We start from the raw sequence: 20621 nt of genomic DNA, 5'->3' as shown, positions 1-20621 counted from the left end.
AATGTCAGGGTGCTCATCGTCCTCGTTAGGAGATATAATGCTGCTTGGGTAGTGGTACATAGTATCTGAGCACTGAGCACTTATCGATATCCTGTCCCTGAGCGCCGCATCGCTCGAGATGTCCGGAACACGGACGTCCCGCAAAGGATATCCATCCTCACGAAGCTGGCACGCCGGAGTGCAGAACGAAGGGCGATGCGGTCTTCTTCTGCGCTGAGGTACCGTATGTCGCAGAGAGGCTTGGCCTTTGAGTCAAGCGAGCGCGGACGGACTGGTCTCGTACCCATCCGTGTGGACGCACCCCACCCCTGTCGACGGTGGTGGGGGCGTCCACCAGTGCGTACTGCATCGTACCGACGACCACATGTCGGTAGCGAGTAGGGGCGGTGAGTGCACACGGAGGGGTGGATGTAGGGAAGAGGGGGGGGGGGGGGGAGGGGGGCGGATGCAGTCACAAACGAGAAAAAAAAAAAAAAAAAAAAATGGAAGTAACGAAAAAAAAAGACCACGAAAAAAAAGAGAGCAAACATTGTACTGTCACAGGGTATGTTTATAGCGTGACCTCGATTAGGACATGTGTAAACCAACCACAATGTTTGTATGCACAACATTGTGCCGACGTACCATGACCATGAAGCATTGTGTTCTCATGTTCATGCACCGGACATTTTGAAGATTTGGGGAGTTAACATTCCAAGGACATGTGTGATCATTGAAAGAACATGATTAAGAACCAATGTTTTTACAATGTTGTGACCATGTTTGACCTCCAGACATGCACGGTGGTCATACTCGGAACATTGCAAGAACAGTTATCATGTGCTTGCAATGTTCGCTTCATATCACGACGGTGTACACTCGGCATGTACAGACACAGAACATGTGGCTTACAGATGAGGATCATGCATAGTGTTTGGTCTATGCACTCTTATGGAACACACCATGAACACGCCTCATGTTGATCGTCCAGACAATGATAATGCTGTTGCAATGCTTGGGACTTCGAACACGGGGCAGTCACTGTCAATGATCCTCGAGTGTTCGGCGACTGAACACCGTGGGAACATTTATCATAAGTCGTAGAATGTCCGTAACATGTTCGCGCGACGAGCAACGCGTCTTGTCCCCAGCGAGTGGTCGGAGGAGACGCATTCTCCTCATGTGATCGTCGCGTCAGTCACGTGTATTCAACGCGTCGCGTTTCCTGGCGCCTACTTACGGAGCCACGCCTTTCTGAAGACCACCGCCACTCCAGACTTTGGCTTACGGTCTCTGATGTGTTTGTAGCATAAGATTTCTAGGAGGTCAAGACAAGTACAAGAAATATCATGGACGGAACATGTACGTCGTCGCTCTTGTGCTTTCTCTCGTACTGATCAGTGCGTAACAGATTCACGCTCACCCTCGCCTGTCGAGACGCGTCACAGACTTTCATCTCCTACTTACGACGAGCAAGTCAACATGAGCCAAAAAGAGATCGAGGCTTTCGATGAATATGAATCTAGCCAGCGCCCTCTACGCCTCCGATCGCCCGATCCTCCCGAGACCTCAGAGCTCAAGCGGCGCAGAAGCAAAGCGACAGCGGACAACTCGGATGAGTGGGATGGGCAGGGCCGGAAGAAGCGTATATCTCTGGAAAGACAGAGTAGCTTCGATGGTGGGTAGGTTCTCTATCCCGAATGCCCCTTCGGCTCACCTCGTCCAGAAATGTTTGCTCCGCTACCTCCGAACGAACGGCCACAAGCCGACGGCGCAGATACCACTGTTATCCCGACATTCTCTGGCTTTGTATCAGCTGCGCGCGTGGCGGTGGCAAACACCGTTGACCATGCTGATGACGCAGACGTCGTACAAACGACGCATACACCCACGAAATCTCACGGGTTTGGCTTCACTTCCGCTGCAAACCTCGCAAATAGCTCGTTCGAACATCAAGTCGATACTCTGCCGACATCGTCGCCGGATGCACCGGCAGATCAAGACTATTCAGATTGGTTCTCTGCCAAAATCCCAGAGGGTGCAGCGACCGGTTTCCAGTCTGCGAGAGCTGTCAAGTCCGCGCCTCCCGTCAACGATGCAATCGCCCCACTAGACCCGGCGTTGACCGCTCTCCCTGCCTTTACGTCAAGTCGCATTCTCTTTGAGAACGAGCGCGGCCCACCCATGTCCCAAATCAATACTGAATCCCCGACCATCTCGGGATTCAGCTCTGCTATCAACTATGTGCACAGTATAGAGAATGGAACCACAGTACAGGACTGGGCGAAGCCGTCTGCCGACGCACTCGCTCGCGCGGCCGCTAAATTGAAGGCATGGGAGGCAGAAATGGACACGGACTTCACTGTGGACCCGTCGATCCCTGAGCTCCCGGAAGGTGGTGGCGCGCTGGGGAGGATCGACTTCGAAAGACCTGCGTTGCGTGCAATGGAGAATTCATTCGCGCCTGCGGCTAGCGTACCGGATAGTCCAACTCCCTCGAGGGCAGGCTTTAGTCGGGCGGGTGGCTCAATGGGTAAACTTCCTGGGCTAGGCAAGAACAAGGCCTTCAAGTCGCCTTTGCTCGTACGTCCTACAGCTACGCCCAAGACCACCGCAGGAACATCGTATGTAAACTCACCCCTGAACCCAAACGCCGCAGCATCGACTTCAAAGCTACCACCAGCATTCGCGACGCCGACCCGTCCTGGGACGTCGTCCTTGACGTCGTTCACGCCGTTGATGCCAAGGACTACGACGCCCGGCAAGAGCTTAGGGTTGACGCCCCGCAGACTAGGCTTCAAGTCCGCCGCAGGGAAACCGAAGTTTGTCACCCCTTTCAAGCCTGGCATGAAGCCTGGAGAATCTGGTCGTGTCGAGCTCGAGCAGAAGACACTGGATGCGTCCCAGAGAGCTAGCGTTACCGTCATCGGGAGTCCTAGGCCGGCTTATAATAACAATAAAGCCACGGGGAAGACAACCTTCTTTAATTTGGGTCAGTCTCCATGTTACCGCATAATTACAGTACTAACTCCCACGTGTAGCAAAGCCCAGTGGTAGACAAACCCTTCAATCAAGTGGTCTACGACCGCAAACCTACGATGAAGTCGAGTTGTCTGATATGGTTGGAGAGTACGTGCCAACTTCCGTGGCCTGAGCGAATTACCTATTCACTATCAATACAGCAACTACGACAGCCTCAAGCAATAACTCCGGAGAACGCGCTGTTCTACAGGTTCCATTCTCGATCCTCTCACATTCCATCGTACCAAACAGGAGATTCTTCCATGCTCGGCGCCGACGCTGCTCTGGAGGACCTGCATGACGCTGGTTGCGATCTTGCAACACGGGAATGGGTAAACAATCACTGGTCACTGATCCTCTGGAAGCTGGCCGGAATGGTCAGCCTGCAGCCCCAGCTCGAGGCCGACCCCGCTACTCGGCGATGGTGTTGGCAGGAGGTCATCAACCAGTTGCTGTACCGGTACTGTTCAAGCCTTTCGGCGTTCCGCAGAGTCACTTACACACACCCAAAGGTATGAGCGCGAGCTCAACTCGGCCTCGAGACCGCCTTTGCGGCTCATCACAACGCACGACGCGCCGGCAACTTGTCCCATGGTTCTGTGTGTGACGAGCATCACATGGCACGACGGTCCTAGGGATGAAGACGGCAGCACCAGCGATCGCTGGGCCGACGTCGAGATGACGGATGGATGGTATCGCATTCGCGTCGCAGTAGACGACCCGATCGAGCGTGCCATCAACAGGGGCCATATTCGTCCTGGACGGAAGCTTGCCATTCAGAATGCACGGGTACGTGTTCCATCGGCTCGGCGCGCCTGGTTACATGCTGACCTGGTTGGCAGCTGATGCACAAAGAAGGCAGAGAGCCTGCAGAGCCGCTCGAGGCATATACACAGATGAACCTGCAAATATGCGGCAACTCCTGCCACTTGGCTCCATGGCACGCCAAACTCGGTTTTGTGCGCAACCCTATGGTCGCCACGCTGGATAGATTGACTGCTGACGGCGGGCTGGTAACGTTGCTTGATGTTACGGTCGAGAGGGTCAGCAGAGTTCCTTTTAGTTGCGGAGGCCATTGCGCTGATGTAGACTACTCTTCGCAGGTATATCCTATCGCATATATGGAGTTCACTACCGCGCAAGACGGCAAGAAGGAATGTCTCGGTATCCATAATGAGAAAGAAGAGACTCAAGCTCAGGACAGATGGACGGTAATGTATCTCAGTCCCTACATGGCGGGTTCGATCTTACCATATGGTGTCGAAGGCTCAACGAGAAGCAGCGGCACAGAAGATCCGTGACGAGTACGATGTCAAGATTCACCGATGGCAGGTCTGGTTAGAGACGTTCGAGGCGCGTGCTGGCACGCGTTGGCAGCCCACCGATGCGAATGAGCATTGTGCGTTCCTCGTGTATGCAGCTCCATGCTCTCTACTGACCCCCAGTTAGTATCAGCTGATGCTGAGGATCAATGGCTCAACCTCGTGGATGAACCAACCACCTTTGCTCAGGTGAAGAGAGAGATGACGACCGACCGTGCGGGATGGCTTGCGTTCCACGCTCGTCACGAGATCACGAAGACGACGGAGAACCTTTCTGAAGAGATCGGTAAAGAACTAGAGGTACGTTCGGATGTTCGCCGAAGGGCCTCCGGAATGACTGAAAGACGATAGGCCGACTACCCGCCGCGCGAGTCGCGGAGCTTCCGGGTGATCGTGGTCAAGGATGCGCGCTGGGAGAAACGGGAGCCTCTGCGCCAGGGGCAGGTACACATCTGGGACATTCTCAAATGTGTGCAGACTGAGGGCGGCAAGCCCGGCCACTTTGAAGTGGGCGAGAGGTACCTCGTAAGTATATTCACATTGTCTGTGGAAGCATCGACGTTGACGGGAGTCGTAGATTTCGAATTTGATGCCGTCGCACAAGACTGCATGGATGGCGCCCGACATCGACGCCGCGGTCTACTTCAACACCACGCAGAGCACAAGAATCCAGAAGGTCAAACCGTAGCCTACAAGCACACCCCATGAAGGTCCTACCTCGCGTAACTTATGTTTCCTTATTGCCGTGTCATGTTCTCTGCTGTGCATATTGTACGCGTGATATGTGCGGTGTATTAGTTGACTGTTGTACTGATAACATGATACAATGCACGACCCCTCCCTCAAACCGCGCCTCCGACGCCATACTTCCTCAGCGTCGCATCCCTGTCCGGAAGATCCTCCCGACCCATGGTGACAACCGTAGCGCGCTTCGCCTGCTCCGGGCTGAAGATCCTCTGCGCGACCCTGCGCAACGACTTCGCGCTCACCGCGTCGATCTTCGCGCACATCTCGCTGACGGGCACCTTGCGGTTGTGCACGAGCACCTGGCGGCCGAGGTCCTCCACCTCGACGGCACGGCTCTCAAGCGCCATCATGAGGCTGCTCTGCAGCTGGTTCTTCGCGCGCTGGAGCTCCGTCTCGCTGATGGGCGTGTACAGCAGCAGCGAGAGCTGGTGCACGAGGTGCGGGAAGATCTGCGAGGGCGTATTCCCCGCAGAGTGGCGCCCCGCCGCGGGCACGAACGACGCGAACAGCCCGAACAGCGACGAGTCCGTGTAGATGTGGTGGAACGACGCGCAGTGGTCGATCTGCGGGTAGTGGTTCAGGATGTGCGTGTACAGGCGCGAGTACATGCCCTTGCCCGGGCCGCCCGCGGAGAAGCTGCCCCCGCCGCCGAGCAGCACCTGCATCGTCGCCAGCGTATAGACGTCGTCGTCGTGGATGCCCACGCCCTCGAACGCGAGGTACACGTGGTTGAACTCGGACGACGGGTTGTGGATGAAGTGCGAGCCGCCGGTGTACGTCGCAGCGGACGACTCCGGACTTAGTGCGGCATCAACGCCAGACGTGGGGTAGAGATATGAGGATGCTGCGCGGGTGAGCGACTTGAATGGTGTGGGTGTCGAAGAGGAGTGCAGAAGCTGCGAGGGTACTTGTTGTGCAGACGACCGTGAGGAGGATGTAGATGGTGAGGGTGAGGCGGTTAATGACGAAAAGTACTTGTCAGCGAGCTCGACCAGTTCCTCGTGCGGCATGCCCGCGCCTGCAATGACCATACGCTCCGGACGGTACCACTGCTTCATGAACCCGTTCAGGGTCGGCTGGTCAATGAGGTCGATTCGGTGCTCGGGACAGAGCAGCGGGTTCCCCAGTGTCTTGCCGTCGTACGCGACCTCGTGGAGAATCTCCGGGAGTATCATCTCTGGCTTTGCACTCACCTCCCTGATCTCGTAGCGAGCGGCCTCTCGTTGTGCGACAATCTCTTCGGGGAGGAAGGACGACTGCAGCGCCGTGTCCGCAATGAGAGACATTGCAAGAGGCGTCGCCGCGTGGAAGTGCGACGACTGGTACATGATGGACTCGCGCGAAGACGAGCACAGGATCTGACCACCAAGTTTGTCAATGGCTTGCGCCATCTCCTCGTCCGACCGGGAGCTGGTGGTCTGTGTATGTTATTAGGATGTCGGTCTAGGTACTGCAGCGCGTAATTCACCTTGAAGGCCATCCTGTCCAGGAAATGGCTCACGCCCGACGTTGACGGTGTCTCATAGCGAGACCCTGCGTCGACATAGAGGCCTACTGCCGAGAAATGCCCAGGTGTCGACTCTGTTGCGACACGGATTTTGTTTGGGAGGGCAGTGATCTTCACAGGCGGATTGGCATCGGTAGAAACGACGGAATACGCTCGTCGTTGTCGTCGCAAGCTGCTCCGGAGGAGAGAGGATGTTGCTCGTCGCATGGAGGTCGTGGTCGAAGAAGGAGCAGGATGGTGTCGAGACTCGACGGCGAGTAAGCACACCGCTCGGCATATGACCGTGAACAAAAAAAGGCCCCACCGTGATTCGAACACGGGACCACACGATAGTTACCCCACTGCAATCGTATGCTCTAAACCACTGAGCTATAGGGCCGCATTAATTGGCGCTTTCGCTGTTAGCTATCACCCGCTGACACAAAGACGAGCTATAGATATTCGGACATAGCGGCTCGGACGGGAGTTCAAGGACGGGAGTGAGATGGGTGAGCCGGGTATGCCTCCCTCCTCTTCCCCTTCTCTTTCTCACCACCATGAGTGTATCAAGCGTGCTCTCGAACAGCACCTTCGCCCACGTTAATCCGCTGCATTTCTGGGGCCCCGTCACCGCTACCCTCGACTGGTGCGAGGTGAGCGATGTAATACTATCCGACGATCCCCGGCCCGAGCTCATCGCCGACGACCATCCAGGCGAACTACCAGTTCTCCAATTACATCGCGGAAGCTACCAACACTTTCTCAAACCTATGTACGGTCGGCCTAGCCCTCTGGGGCCTGTACCAGGCGTACGCACAGTCTCTGCCGCCGCGGTACTTCATCGGCCAGGCGGTGAGTGCGTCTGACGCGTCTGCGACCGTACGCTGACTGGACGATCCTGTAGGGCTTTGCTCTCGTCGGTGTGGGGAGCATGATCTTCCATGCCACCCTTCTGTTTGAGGCCCAGCTCGCGGACGAGCTTCCCATGATCTACGTCGCGTCCTACTGTTGTGCCGTCCTCTTCGACACCACGCGCGGTTACGATCTTCGTGACTCCCCCATCATCCCACTCCTTATCGGCGTTACCACCTTCAACGTGCTGTTTACCTGGTCCTAGTGTGTCTCCCCGGTCGTGTGCTATGTATAGCCTCAGGCGCGCCCACTGACGTCCGCGCTCCCACAGCTTCATTAACCGGAACCCGGTTTACCACCAAGTCGTGTTCGCAGGGCTGCTCGCCATCACGTCCGTTCGCACCGTCTACCTCCTGCGCAACCCCAACATCGCAAAGCGCGTCCCGCCGCCCGCCAAGGCGACCGTCGCGCGCCTCTTCTGGAGCGGCGCCGCCACCTTCGCGCTCGGCTTCTTCATCTGGAACCTAGACAACATCTTCTGTGACACGATCACCCGCTGGAAGCACGTCTTGGGCTGGCCGGCCGCGTTCGTTTTGGAAGGTGCGCCCGCCCAAGTCTGCTGTGCCCATATTGCCTGCGGTTGACTGATAGCTCCGACGCAACGCGCACAGGCCACTCGTGGTGGCACATCCTGACGGTCAGTAGCGTGTCGCACTAAGCTGATACCCCCGCTGGCCGACGCTAACGCGCTCACCCGCGCATAGGCTACCGGCACGTATCTAATGCTCGTCGGAAACACATGTAAGCCTCTCCGCATTCTATCACGCATATCTGACGGCTCATCGTCGTAACCAGATATGTAGGTCTCTGCGGACAAGGGGGCAGATCATTGATACTGATATGCTTTCCTTGGTGCGTCTCTGATTCTCCACGGACTGACGCACGTTGTTCTACAGGACGCTGTGCATCAAGGAAGACCACCGTAACTTCGGGATCCGATCGAAGTTCGGTGTACCGTGCCTTCAACGTGTTGCGGGCGAGAAAGTGAAGGCTCAGTGAATGCGCGTGTGATACGAACAAGTACCTTCGCTTTCCACTCTGAACGTTAACTGCTGATAGAAGTCCCGAGAACGTCATGTCCGTCACGATTTCACGACCCCTGCATGCTCTCCTACATAGACGTCTATCCATGGTCCCGCATCTTGTTGTCAAATCAGTGCTCTGTAGCGCTACGTTTCACTAATTGCAATGTACAACTATCTCTCCGAACGATACTGTTTCACTATATGCGCGAAGAGGACTGCTGATTGCGGACGCAAACTCTCATTCGTTCTTTCAGACGCTCTGCTTGTCACAACTGTTGGTTGTATTGTGTGGGCGTCGTCCGCATTGAGCGACACCTCGTCGTCTTCGCACCTCCCCAGGCATTCCGAGAGTCGTCTTCGCTTGCTACCCAGTCTCTGCGTGCCGTTTCGCCATCTACAAATGCCTGAGTTACAAAGAGTGTCTCGACTCTCGACGCATGCGCCGCCTGCTTCTCGCCCATCTTCGGAGGCGGACTCAGAGAGGCGGGCCCAGCGTCGGCTTCCGCGCGGGCTTGAACCTGCAGACTTCAACAGGCTTGAACGCATGCGAGCCGTAGACCTCTGGGAAACTGCTCTTGTCAACCACCACCATGCCTGGCGGCATCATGGTGTATCCTCGTCGACCATGCACAAAACCCCTTGGGTGGCCACTTCGGTTTGGAGGTGTCTCCTGACATTCTTCTTGTCTACTAGTTGAAAGAGAAGATCAAGGAGGAGGCGCAGAATCGCCTCGCGCATTTCGACGCGCACGACCTCGAGTTGTGGAAAAGCGGCTGGCAGTTGTCTGGTCACGGAGACTCTGGGTTATCTGAGGATGACCGAGTGGTAGCTCGTATCCGCGATTATGACTTTTCTAGAGGGAAACTATCCCCAGAGAACCAGCTCGAGGCCTCAAACGGCGATGTTGTCATTGCTCGAGTACCGCGAAGGCCTGGTGCGTGATATGGTCTACTTTCTCCTGCAGGTAAGCTGATTCCACTAACTATTCGACTTACGGGTAGCCTCCATGGCCATGCGAGAGGGCACGTTACATCCTCCTCCATTGATCGCACAGCGCCGCAAATGGTTCGAACACAATCCATCAAAGTCACCTTCCGCTGCAGCCAATCCTTCTTCATTCTATGGCACGCAGCAGGACAAGGAACGCAGGCTTAACTGCGGTCGCCCATATGAGCTCTCGACACCACCGTCTTTGTTGGACAAAACGCTCGCGGAACTTCGTTACAACATAGCCACCATCCAACCAACCACTGAAGACATGCGGTGTTTTCAGTCTCTCCGTCAGATAGGTGCCGAGCTATACGAGGATGAACGCGAGCGGGAAGACGCATTCACGTGTGCCCTCACGAGCGGTAAAATCCTCCCGGACGATCTTAGGAGGGCACCATATACAATTACCGCGGCGACAGTACCTTGTGTGTTCGGCTCAGAGGGAACCAAATACCGTGTTACATCCAAGTAATCAAGTGCGAGGTCGGCGGAAATTCAGCAGACCCCTACCTGGAAGCCATCTACTACTGGCTTGAATACATGCGTCCTTGGATAACAGGAAGTCCGGAAGGTCTCTCTGACGACGATGCAATGAGGTCCAACTTTCCCGCAATCCTGGTCCTGCAATTTGGTGAGTGTTTACCAGTTCGCGTTCATTCATCCATTGACTTCCAAGGTAAGGACCGTATCTCGCTGTTGCCGCAGCCGCGTATGGTGCCGAGCCGAACGTCGAGCACCTCGCTTGCATCCCGCTTCATGCGCATTCCACAAACTCAGGACTAGATCAAGTTGGAGCACGCGTGTTAGCGGCCCTCCGTGTCGCCACCCGTTCTCTATGCGATCGATATCTAACGCTCGCTACCGAGCGTGGGCCGTTAGCCCAATACCCCTTCCGCGACTTCTACGAAGGCAACGACGGTGAGCACCGATTCGTATACGACTAATGCATCGAGGAGACACGGGTCTTCCGTGCCCATTTCGACGGGCCACAGCGAACACCGATCATTGTCAAGTTCTGCACACGGTACTCCGAGACTGTCCATCGCGCAGCCTATGCCGCTGGCCTTGCTCCCGCGCTGTACTCGTATGTATGCTCCACTGAACTTCAATTTGATGCCCCATCACTTGGCGCTCTCACTTGTCTGCCATAGAATGGCCGGAAAGCTATGGGTAGGCATGTCGGATATGGCGGCTCGACGAAGGTGACGTGGGGATGTCGATGAGTGTTGAGTACGCTGGAGAGAGGCCCAGGAACCTGTCTCCTCTTTTTCTCTTTGCACAACTCAAGGGTGATCTCGAACAGCACCCTCGCCCCGTCAAGCCGCTGCGGTTTTTTCGGCCGCTCTCGCCTGATCGCACATAGACGTCTACTCAAGGCCCTGCATCTTGTTGTCAAAGAAAGTAGGGCCACGTCCAATCAAATGAAATGTAGAGCCATCCCCACAATCAACCACAGCTTCGCTGTTCATCTCCTCGACTCGGATGTATGCGCGAAGAGGACCACCAACTAGTACTGTCACGGACGCCACACTTCTCGACATTCTATCACCTATCACAAGTGTTGTATGTAGATGTACAAATCCTTAGTTCCTACGATATCGTCCGCACCGAGCGACTTCATCCTCTTCGCACATCCCAAGCCATCACCATCCTTCACTCGCCACCCAGTCTCTGCGCACGCTTCGCCATCTACGAATGCCAGGTCATACCACGGATTCCTAAACAGAAATATAAGCATCACTCACCACAGCAGCCAGATCCAGCTGACCAGCGGGCGCCGACGGCTTCGCGACACCTCCCGCCGACGGCTTCGGCGCCGCCGCAGGCCTCGACGCGGTCGGTACCGGAGGCTTCCCGCCCACCTTGGGGGGCGCACCAGGCTTCGCCGCGAGCGGAGGTGGGCCCGGCTTTGGCTTCGGCGCGGGCGGCGGCGCCTTGGACGCGAGGGAGCTGACGGGGCGCGAACTCGTCGGCGTCGTGTCATTCGAAGAGCCGTTCGTCCCCGTCGATGCGGTCTTCTTCCATGGTGCAGTGGACCCGTTTGCAGGCATCATACCCGGGAAGACTGCCATGGGCTTCGCGGAGGGGTCGGCGACGATTGGCTTCGCGTAAACCTTGGGGGCGGCGGGTGCTGCTGGGGCGGCAGGGGCAGCCGGTGCTGCTGGGGGAAGACGACGGCCAGCGGGTGGAGGCGGAGGTGCGGGCGCAGCCTTGGGCTTTGGTGGGACAAGCTCGAGGTAGTTGCTTGGTGCCCAGCCTTCGGCGCCGTCCTTCTTCACGAGCCACCACCCGTTGTCGTCCTTCTCGGCCAACTCGACGAGGTCGTCCTTCTTCAGCGACATCTCGCCTGGCTGGCCCTCGAACGCGAACTTGGCACGGTACAAGTCCACGTCGGGTTCGGGAGGTGGCGGTGGCGGCGCGGCATGTCGAGCAGGTGGAGGAGGAGGTGCGGCTGGTACGCTGGATACAGCGGACGGGATGCTCGGCTTGACAGCTGCGGCTGGTGTTGACCTGCCCGGTAGCGGCTGTGCTGCAGGCTTCGGTCGTGATGCTGCTGGTTTCTGTGGGTTTCATACATAAGTGACCGTCAGAATTCAGGATGCATGGCTAAACGGTGGCTCACATCTGACGGCCCGCCTTTCCGCAAGAGCTTGCCTTGAGTGATGGGTCGTACGACACCAGCTTTACGTTTCGCGGGAGGACGAGAGAGACTGCCAGGCGGTTCACCAGACGGCACATGCACAGTATGACTCTTGTACACATCATCTCTCTGGACGGTCTCGTCCTTAATGAACTTGACCTGCGCCTTCTTCTCTTTCTTCTTATTGTACTCGAAGCTGGAAAATTTGTCAGAAAGTGCGATAGCAAGGTAGTCGAATACCTACATCGGATTGATTGTTATGCTGATACTGCCCGACGTTAGTTGCAACATGTGCGTGCAGAACTCAGTCTTGAAGACACAGCTGATAAGGGGATCCCCTCCTCGGTAGGGCCAAGATTCAGCGCCTGGATGGGGAATCAGTTGTATGATATGCAGTGTGTACTGAGTACACTTGCCAGCCAGTCATCCCGCAATGTAGACATCGAAACAGCCTTGATGGTCACCAGAGGAACTTTGCGATCCAACGCGTAATTCGTCTGTCCATCTTTGCTTGTGAGGATGACAATATGTACTGCCTTCTGCGTCTGCAAAGCAACAGTTAGCGTCATACTCATCGAACAACTGATATATTTGGCATACCAGGACAAGAAAACGGGGGCTCGGTTTACTAGAGCGACCAGTCTTGGAGACCAAGATTTCACATTTTGAGCTGAACGCCACCTTGTCATCTACGGACTCGTGAGTTTCCCTATGGAAACGACATGAACGACGAAGACATACTCCCGATGCCGCATGCATTGGCCAGTTCCTCGCCAAGCGGAGTCTTGTCATTGACATAGAGGTAGTCACCCATGAACCGCCGGTAGCTCAGGAGACTGAAACGCCTGCGTTCCTTCCTGCCCGCCAAGATCTGGTGACCGTAGTCTCGGGTTTTTGCGTACTCGATGGCCTCCTTATTATTCTTCCAGAAGCGCTGGATGCGCCGCGCGCACTCGTGTCTGTAGCGCATGTAGTTCCGCCATGCACGCTGGATACGGCCAGCCATATTGTGCCAGTAGCGATCGCGCATAGTTTCCAGAGCAAAGAGCTACCGACACTCGTGTAAGTGGTGTCCGTCTGTAATGTCCCGAACGACTCTGCACACACCGTCTCTGGATTCTTGATGAAGGCTTTCGTTACGCCCATCTGCCACTCCTCTTTCGCAATGCCTGTATCAGTGAGAATACGCTCGCAGCCCGATTTCGCATCTCCGTGCCACGTATACTCTCCCGCGTACGAGGTAGCAGGCGAAAGCAAGTAGAACCGCTCCACCATCTTCTCGAAGGTATTCCGGTACGCGAAGCCTGCTCTCCGCACGCGGATGTTCTCCTGCAGACCGAGATATTTCACCTGATGCAAGACCGCCTTCGTGTCGTATTCCGTTGCACTGCGGTTCTGATTCGGCTTGATCGTACGGATGTACGAAGGCTGAGCACGCATGAGGTTCTCGACGAGCGCACCAGCGGATGCCTATCGAGGATGTCAATTACCGCACACTACAGACGACACGACGCTGACCTTGATCCTGTCACCCGCAGTAGGAGGCCTCTTCTTGCTGTTTGGATCTGGCCGATCTGGGAAGAGACCCTGCAAGAATTGGTTGCTACTGCTACCAACGAGGTCCAGCAAGTCCTTCACAAGCAAGTCCTTGTTCTTGTCCGTCATACCGGCCACGTTGTACATGACATCTCCAGCATAGTGCTTCACCAAAAACTGCGCACCACGCGCATCGAAGTGCGGGTTGCTTGCGAGGGAAGCCGTTCGTTGTATGAAACTGTTGTCAGCAGCGGTCGGGTCGGCATGTGCTGTGGCACAGGCGTCGTTCAGCGCAGCGAAAATACCTGGGGGGCGCTTCTCCTCGATGAGGTCGCACACGATCTTGTTGTTGAAGTACTTGATCGGAGTCCACTTGATCTGTTCGCGGACGTACTCCTCTTGTTCCGTCTTGAGCGTCAGCTCGATGAAGATCTGCTGCAGCTTCTCATTGACGTAGTTGATGCAGAGCTGCTCGAACGAGTTGTCCTGCAGCCGGCCGTATCAGATATTAGCCCCCCGCACCCACTACATGACGCGTACCTCGAAGATCTCAAAACCGAAGATATCCTGGCCACGATAGCTCAGCGGACTAGTTGCATAGAGGGGACCGAGCGCATACCAGGATGCCGATGAGCTGAGTGGTCGTGCTCCGTGGCTTCATTGATGCGTTGATTCTTGACACGATCCACTCAAACAAATTGTTGTAGATGGCCTTTGATAGAGCATCCCGGCCAGAAGTGGCTTGCGAGGGATTCAAAGGTACGTCGTAAATGGAGCCCCTCCTGCCACCTCTTTGTGTCTCCATAACCTTGATCGTCATGACCTTCTGTACGAGAGCCGCATCCACCTCCAGGAGGTACGCAACGAAGTCAGTCACGCCAGCGTCAGCGATCGCTGAGTTTCCGTCGTCGTTCTCCTGGAACTGGACGTTGCCGAGCCAGAGGATAGCTGCGAGCATACGCAAGATCTCCGACTGTTCGTAGTCACTCAACCCGATCACCTGCATGGCTTTCTGCGGGAGCGGTCAGCAACGTGCTGGAGGCTATGTGAGAGTCGCTTACGATCGTCTCGCCGAAGTCTTCAACATCGTCGATACCCTGAACTTCCAAGCAGTTGCTTAGGCTCGTGTATGCATATGCCTCCGGACCTTGCAAGCCGTACGCCTCTAGCTGGGGCTCAATACATTGTATTTGCTGAGCCAATTGAAACTGACCTCGCTGCGCAGCGACGCGCCTTTGGTGAACTGATAGAATATATGGAAGTTCCGCTCGTCCCCGACCTGTCCAACCACACGGCCCTTCTCGAGAAGATAGTTCGTGATCTGAGCACCTATTGGTTCTCCATGGTCGTTGAACATGATTTCGAGGTATTTGCCCTGCGAAACATTCAGGGGCTAGAACCTCTAGGCAAGGGCTCACGCACATGACGACTGGAGTTGTTATTCCTCAACGTCTTCGCACATCCGAAGCTCTCCAAAAGAGGATTCGTAGCCAACACCATGTCCTTGATCTCCTGGATACTGCTATCCTGGCCACCAGACACAGCGGCGATGTATTGCATGATACGCTTCGCTGCCTCTGTCTTGCCCGCACCAGACTCGCCTGAAATGATGACACACTGGTTCTCGTGGTATGCGTTCATGTTGTAGTACGCGGATTCGGCGATGCCGAACACATGCGGAGGGACCTCAAGCCTGTTCTTGCCCTTATACCGTTGCAAGACCTCATCCGTGTAGATGCCGAGGTCTATGTGGGCTGCGTCAGCTGCACAGCCAGTAACTATCACTATGCCACGCACCCTTGAACGGATTCACAGAGATCAGAACGGAGCCGATATAGGTGTAAATCTCGCCGTTGGTCCACCGTTTCTGCAGGTTCTCATTGATCGCCTCGTTTGTGATAGTGGTCAACAGGGTCATATCAGACACTCCGACTTGTTTCTTCTTGAAACCCTCTTTCCAGTCCGCCTATGAACATCTGGTTTGGACCGCCTCATGATACACAAGGGTAGTGCGCAGGCATACCTTAGCTACCTTGGCGGGACCACCCTTCTTGGGCGTTGCAGCCACCTTCTTGCCAGCTTTCTTGGATGGTGCCTGTTCGAGAGTAGGATGAAGATAGAGCAACACATAGTTCTCCAGTCTACTGACCATGATGCGATGAGACCAGTCCTCCCTCGTCAAGATGTACTACCTAGCACGATGCAACGCGGACAAGGAGTGGTTGCGGCGAGGTATTGGTGCGTGGGCGATCAGGTGAGCGTGCACGGCGAGGCCCTGCTCGCTACAGATATTGTGTACAGAGTCGGAAGCGTAGAACAGAGGAGGTCGTCGTCGCTAGATGAGGAACGCGACTCGGGCTCGGTGCGCGTTACAACTCACGATCGCGCGGGCGCTGCGGCTTGCCACGGATAGCAGCGGTCCGCTACTCGCGACCTGTCCAAGTTAGACTTCGGCCAAACTGGCTGGCTTCATTCAATTCTACTCCATTCATCCAATGATGGAATATGCGAACCGGCCGTGTTCATTCCGGTATTTTTGCTACATATATGTACGTGTGGGTGGATGGAAGGCATGAGGGCCTGGTGTGCGAACGTCATGGCTGCGGTACACACATGCGGTGCGCCGCCGGTGCAGGGCGCAGTTGCGCGACAAGATGCCTTCGACCCAGTGCCTCGTTCCGCGGGCATTAATTCATGACAAGCAGTTCTTTAGCAAGGGCTTGTTGACAATCGGAATGCATCAAGTTAATATGTCTACCACGCGGCCTACTTCCAGCAGCATAGTAGAGAGGTAAGCAGTGATTGACATGCATGTTCTCTAGTAGCTATAGTACAGCAGCATCTCTCAGCTCTGTCCTAGGAAGCCAACCTCCCGCCAGTGTTGTACCCATTTCTCGACAAGATCCTGCGATATGGCAGGCGAAGTGGCGAGGGTGGGTGCGATGCTGCATGTTGTGTCGACGCGGAATTGCATGGGAATGCTCTCAGTTGGTTTCCCGAATCGAGTGCGATAGTATGGCTGCGAGAGCGTCAATCTTAGTTGCCTGTCAGCATTCGGACGACTCACCAGAAGTTTGATTGCAGGGTTACGCTCGCCGTCGGGATCCGACTTCGCCAAACGATCCAGCCACTCCGAGCGGCTGACCACGTCGAACTCAATGCCCGCCTTCTTGAGCCCTGCGATAATCGTATCCCATCCACTGGTCACAGTCGGATTCACAATGTGGTAGACTGCGGCCTTGGGTGGCTCAAAGCGAGTGGCAATCTCGGCAATGGCACGGCCAGCGATGTTGACGGGAAGCCACTGTGGATTCTACAAGAGACATCAAGTTCCGAGACACGAAGACCTAGTAAGGACTTCTACTAACCTGCTGGAAGGTAGGCAGCGCGCGTGTACTCTCCGTGGCCTTGAACATCAGCGGCCAGGACTCGGTCTCGTTCCAGACACCACTACAGGCATCATGATCAATACATACTCGACTCTCAGTTGGGGTTGATAGCGTACCTTTTGGTATCGCCGACAACCTGCCCGATGCGCAGGATACCTACATGCAGAGGCGTAGCGCGAGCAGCCTTCTCGGACAGCTTCTCGACCACCCATTTGCTTCGACCATAGCCGGTCGGCAGCGCTGTCGCAGCAGACGTCGGGAAATCCTCGTTGCACACAGGATCAGTACTCCCCGTCACAGCGGCAATAGACGAGCTGAAGTAGAACGATGGCGATTGTGTCTTCGGCGACCGAAGACAAAGGTTGATGAGATTCAAAACTCCTCCGATGTGCGCATCGTATGAGTCGAGGTTCATGTTGAAGTTGACAGGCCATGCGTTCTGTGAGCGCGTGCTAGTAAGCGATGCGACCCATCTCTTGGAGTGAAATGACGAACATGGATCACAGCAGTCGCTTGAGACACTATGTGCTCATAAGCTCCCGACGACAGTCCCAAGTGATCTTCATTGACGTCCGCTGCGAACGATTCAACCTTCTTCCACTGCTCGCCCGACAGTTGTAGTCGGCGCGACTTCAACGATTCCTGCAATCGAGTTACAGAGTCTTCGTTGGTCTTGGCGCGAGACAGGCAGACGACACGTTCGACTGAAGGGAAAGAGACAAGCTGATGGAGGATATGTGCGCCGAGCGATCCCGTAGCTCCGGTAAGCACCTAATGTACGCCAGTCAACGTGTAATCGAATACAAGACAATCGGTGTACGCACGACAATTGAGATGCAGAATTCATGCGCTGCGAAGTCTGCTCCGGGGCCTCCCATTGGACGAATTTCGATGCCCACTTGTCGACCATGGTCCACATCGCAGCGTGGTCCTCTGCGACCGACTTATCCCTCCCGGCCCCAGAACGCAGTGCTGTGATGAATGCGGCCAACCTAGGGAACATGAGCACGAGCCTTCTTGTACCCTGTGCAAATGCGTTCGCTTACTTCTCCACTGACGGGTTCTCGTACACCACTGTCAAAATGGCCACTGAGTCGACGCACCCGTGATCAACTTTCTCACATACCATTCTGTCCCAGCGTTTGTTCGTTTAGCTCTAGCTCCTTCTGACAAATGTTCCGTATCCGAGTGGCTTGCAATGAATCGACGCCAAAGGCGAAAAGGTCGATGTCTTGGTGAGCTTCGCTGCCTTGGTTGCTCCCAACGTCTGAGTGGTCGCGTTGAAGATGAAGTCCTCTAGCTCTGATTGTGACAAGTCTATCTTGTTTGCGCTGGAACCATTCTCGAAGCGATCATACACGCCATCTACAGTAGGTCAACGAAGACACGGAGAGGGATTTCGAGGGAGATCCATACCTATGATCTCTTGAATTTCGCGTAACACGCGGGTCTAAGGATAGACAGTTTGGTAGCCTGGGGAATCGGCGTGCCGTACCTGCAGTAGAGTAGAATCAATAGCGGGTAGGACACAGAAGGGTCGGGCCCCACGTACTCGAGGATATACACCATCTCTGGCAGAATTCGTGAATGCGTCGGGGCTTGTGCGTTGGCGTCCTCAATGACTGGCCAAACCTTCTCCATGTAGGCATCACGATCCTTGTAGAGGCCCTTGGCGAAGTCCGACGGTAGTAGAAGGCAACCAATCTGTGGCCTTCCTGCACCGAAGACAATACATTGTTCTACATATGGACTGTTCCCTTGGATGGCGAGCTCGATAGGGACTGTAGGCGAGTGTCAGCGATCAATCATCACGCACTAGTCGGAGACGAGCACTGACCTGGATTCGTTTTCTCTCCGAGCACCTGCACAAGGGTGTCGTCCAGTCTGCCGATGTATTTGTACCAGTTGGGGTGTTCGGCGTGCTTCACAAAGAGGTCCTTCGTGGCGTATGACCCATCGGGGCGGTTAGACTGGTTCTTAGCAGGCCAGCCATCCAACACAACCGACTCGTATGTGTCGGAGCCCCTATCCTCCATCAGGAGGTAGTCTGCGATTCGACCCTCTACTCGCAACCAATTCCATGCTTTGTCGTCGGCGAAATTGCGATCAGACGAGAGGAAAGACCCGGTCTGTGTTTCGTGTGAGCATAAAAGGCCCTCTATCCTGTAAGAGATACTGACTTCTGTGGACCCAAATATCGCCTTCAAATTCACGCCTGCAGCCGTGAGACGGTCGCCAAGGTCGTCCTAATGCGGAATGAGACTATGCGGCTGCTTAGGATCGAGGATGAGGAACACACAGGAACGGCAGCTCCAGCGTATGTGACGCTTTCAAACTTCGCCATAGCTCTGGTACCTTCTTCAGTCTCTCCTAGCAGCTAGTGATCATGCTAAATACACCGTTTGTGATACTCTCGACGAACAACTCGCCTTGATGACATATGGCACGGCGAAGCCCAGTGGACAAGGGATAGGGATAGCATTGATAACCTTGCAAAGATTCGCCGAAGTCAAGGGCAGATGCGCAGGATACAGCACAAACGGAACCCCTGGGTAATAGCAGCGGAACCTAGAGGTGTTCGCCATTAGCGTCAGTCATACCCGCACATTTAGATACTTACACGCTGTAATGCCCGAATCCATGATACACAGGTAGGGCACTGAAGCCAGGCTTGCTGACGAAACCGGCAACATTGGCGATCATTGAGGAGTGCGATATGTATACCGGCTTCGGGAAACCGGTCTGTGGGTAGAGTTTCGTCAGTCGACTGTTGATGGTGGCCATACACTCCGAACTCACTGATCCAGACGAATGCAGTATCACGCATGTCCTCTTCTTCTCGTCCTGCGGTTTGAGCACAGCAGGGAATGGTTCAATCTTCACATCATCAACGCCTCCCGGCCCCAGATGGGATAGCGCATGTCTGGAATTATTTGTATCTCGATGCCTTGCTCATCCAGTATCTTCTGTGCTTCGTGCGCTTCAGAGACGAACTTCGAACCATATATGAGATGCGTCGACTGAGTAATCTTGCACAGATGGGCGATCGCTGGGACCGAGTTGTTGACGGAAAGCAGAAGAGACGCAAGCCCCAGCTTGGCCAATGCGATCTCCAGAAGTGATTCATCAACAGCCGAAGACGTTAGAACGGCTATGACACGCTCAGGCGGAATCCCGTCCTTCTCAGGTGGGGTAATAATCCAAGGCCCGAATAATGTGCGCACAATCTGTCGACTGCACGCTGGACCTGTGAATAACTGACAAAGGCGGAAAGGGATTAGGTCGCGGCTGTACACCTCAAGGAGATACGTACGTGAGTGCTCTGAGTAGAGGCCCCGGTTCGTCAATGCCTGTATAGATGGCAACATCGTTCGGTTGGACCCCTACAACAATGTTATGTTTACTATTTTTGTGAAGAGAGGAAGTCGTACTCACTAGCTCGGATGGCAACAAGCTCGGTCAATGAGGATGCTATGTATGTCGGAGCGGGCATGGTGAACACGGAGTGAACTCAACGAGCGGACCCGCGACGGGTTGGTAATATATACACGGAGAGCGTAGGAATCGACCTAT

The 20621-nt window shown here is 55.1% G+C and overlaps 5 protein-coding genes and 1 non-coding gene across 6 annotated transcripts; 2 read left to right on the top strand and 4 right to left on the bottom strand.

Annotated features, from left to right (window-relative positions):
• Positions 1–1233: 1233 nt before the first annotated feature.
• On the top strand, positions 1234–5090 carry B0H18DRAFT_1014556 (uncharacterized protein). The gene is made up of 12 exons (XM_048029158.1): positions 1234–1341; positions 1391–1657; positions 1706–2971; positions 3021–3112; positions 3174–3460; positions 3513–3789; positions 3843–4043; positions 4104–4211; positions 4267–4399; positions 4450–4622; positions 4674–4847; positions 4900–5090. The coding sequence occupies exons 1-12, from the start codon at positions 1329–1331 to the stop codon at positions 5008–5010; spliced, it is 3102 nt and encodes a 1033-aa protein (XP_047892111.1). The 5' UTR covers positions 1234–1328; the 3' UTR covers positions 5011–5090.
• Positions 5091–6875, bottom strand: B0H18DRAFT_1014554 (LuxS/MPP-like metallohydrolase). The gene is made up of 2 exons (XM_048029157.1): positions 6538–6875; positions 5091–6487 (listed from the first exon to the last, which is right to left on the bottom strand). Exons 1-2 carry the CDS (start codon positions 6781–6783, stop codon positions 5165–5167), a joined length of 1569 nt encoding a protein of 522 aa, XP_047892110.1. The 5' UTR covers positions 6784–6875; the 3' UTR covers positions 5091–5164.
• B0H18DRAFT_t114 lies at positions 6872–6955 on the bottom strand. Its single transcript has one exon. It is a non-coding gene; the product is annotated as a tRNA-Cys (tRNA).
• Positions 6956–7083: 128 nt separating this feature from the next.
• Positions 7084–8699, top strand: B0H18DRAFT_1014550 (alkaline phytoceramidase). The gene is made up of 7 exons (XM_048029156.1): positions 7084–7208; positions 7270–7407; positions 7460–7671; positions 7739–8007; positions 8079–8104; positions 8172–8212; positions 8364–8699. The coding sequence occupies exons 1-7, from the start codon at positions 7113–7115 to the stop codon at positions 8464–8466; spliced, it is 885 nt and encodes a 294-aa protein (XP_047892109.1). The 5' UTR covers positions 7084–7112; the 3' UTR covers positions 8467–8699.
• A 2286-nt stretch (positions 8700–10985) lies between these two features.
• B0H18DRAFT_1014539 (P-loop containing nucleoside triphosphate hydrolase protein) lies at positions 10986–16045 on the bottom strand. The gene is made up of 17 exons (XM_048029155.1): positions 15809–16045; positions 15683–15754; positions 15457–15625; positions 15082–15404; positions 14873–15034; positions 14721–14834; positions 14279–14671; positions 14200–14226; positions 13642–14145; positions 13231–13593; positions 12865–13171; positions 12724–12812; positions 12536–12668; positions 12368–12464; positions 12106–12319; positions 11228–12043; positions 10986–11171 (listed from the first exon to the last, which is right to left on the bottom strand). Exons 1-17 carry the CDS (start codon positions 15809–15811, stop codon positions 11136–11138), a joined length of 3822 nt encoding a protein of 1273 aa, XP_047892108.1. The 5' UTR covers positions 15812–16045; the 3' UTR covers positions 10986–11135.
• Positions 16046–16364: 319 nt separating this feature from the next.
• Positions 16365–20547, bottom strand: B0H18DRAFT_1014535 (L-aminoadipate-semialdehyde dehydrogenase). The gene is made up of 21 exons (XM_048029154.1): positions 20484–20547; positions 20362–20431; positions 20284–20305; positions 20043–20227; positions 19848–19971; positions 19669–19790; positions 19478–19616; positions 19348–19425; positions 19229–19294; positions 18886–19177; positions 18601–18829; positions 18491–18543; positions 18314–18413; positions 18175–18293; positions 18095–18122; positions 17869–18040; positions 17544–17819; positions 17165–17487; positions 17028–17109; positions 16727–16972; positions 16365–16678 (listed from the first exon to the last, which is right to left on the bottom strand). Exons 1-21 carry the CDS (start codon positions 20539–20541, stop codon positions 16505–16507), a joined length of 2958 nt encoding a protein of 985 aa, XP_047892107.1. The 5' UTR covers positions 20542–20547; the 3' UTR covers positions 16365–16504.
• Between the last annotated feature and the right edge of the window lie 74 nt (positions 20548–20621).

The sequence above is a fragment of the Fomitopsis serialis genome, assembly GCF_022376445.1.
Source record: "Fomitopsis serialis strain Sig1Antser10 chromosome Unknown B0H18scaffold_45, whole genome shotgun sequence".
NCBI classification, from domain to species: domain Eukaryota; kingdom Fungi; phylum Basidiomycota; class Agaricomycetes; order Polyporales; family Fomitopsidaceae; genus Fomitopsis; species Fomitopsis serialis.
This window is presented reverse-complemented; position numbering and strand designations above follow the sequence as displayed.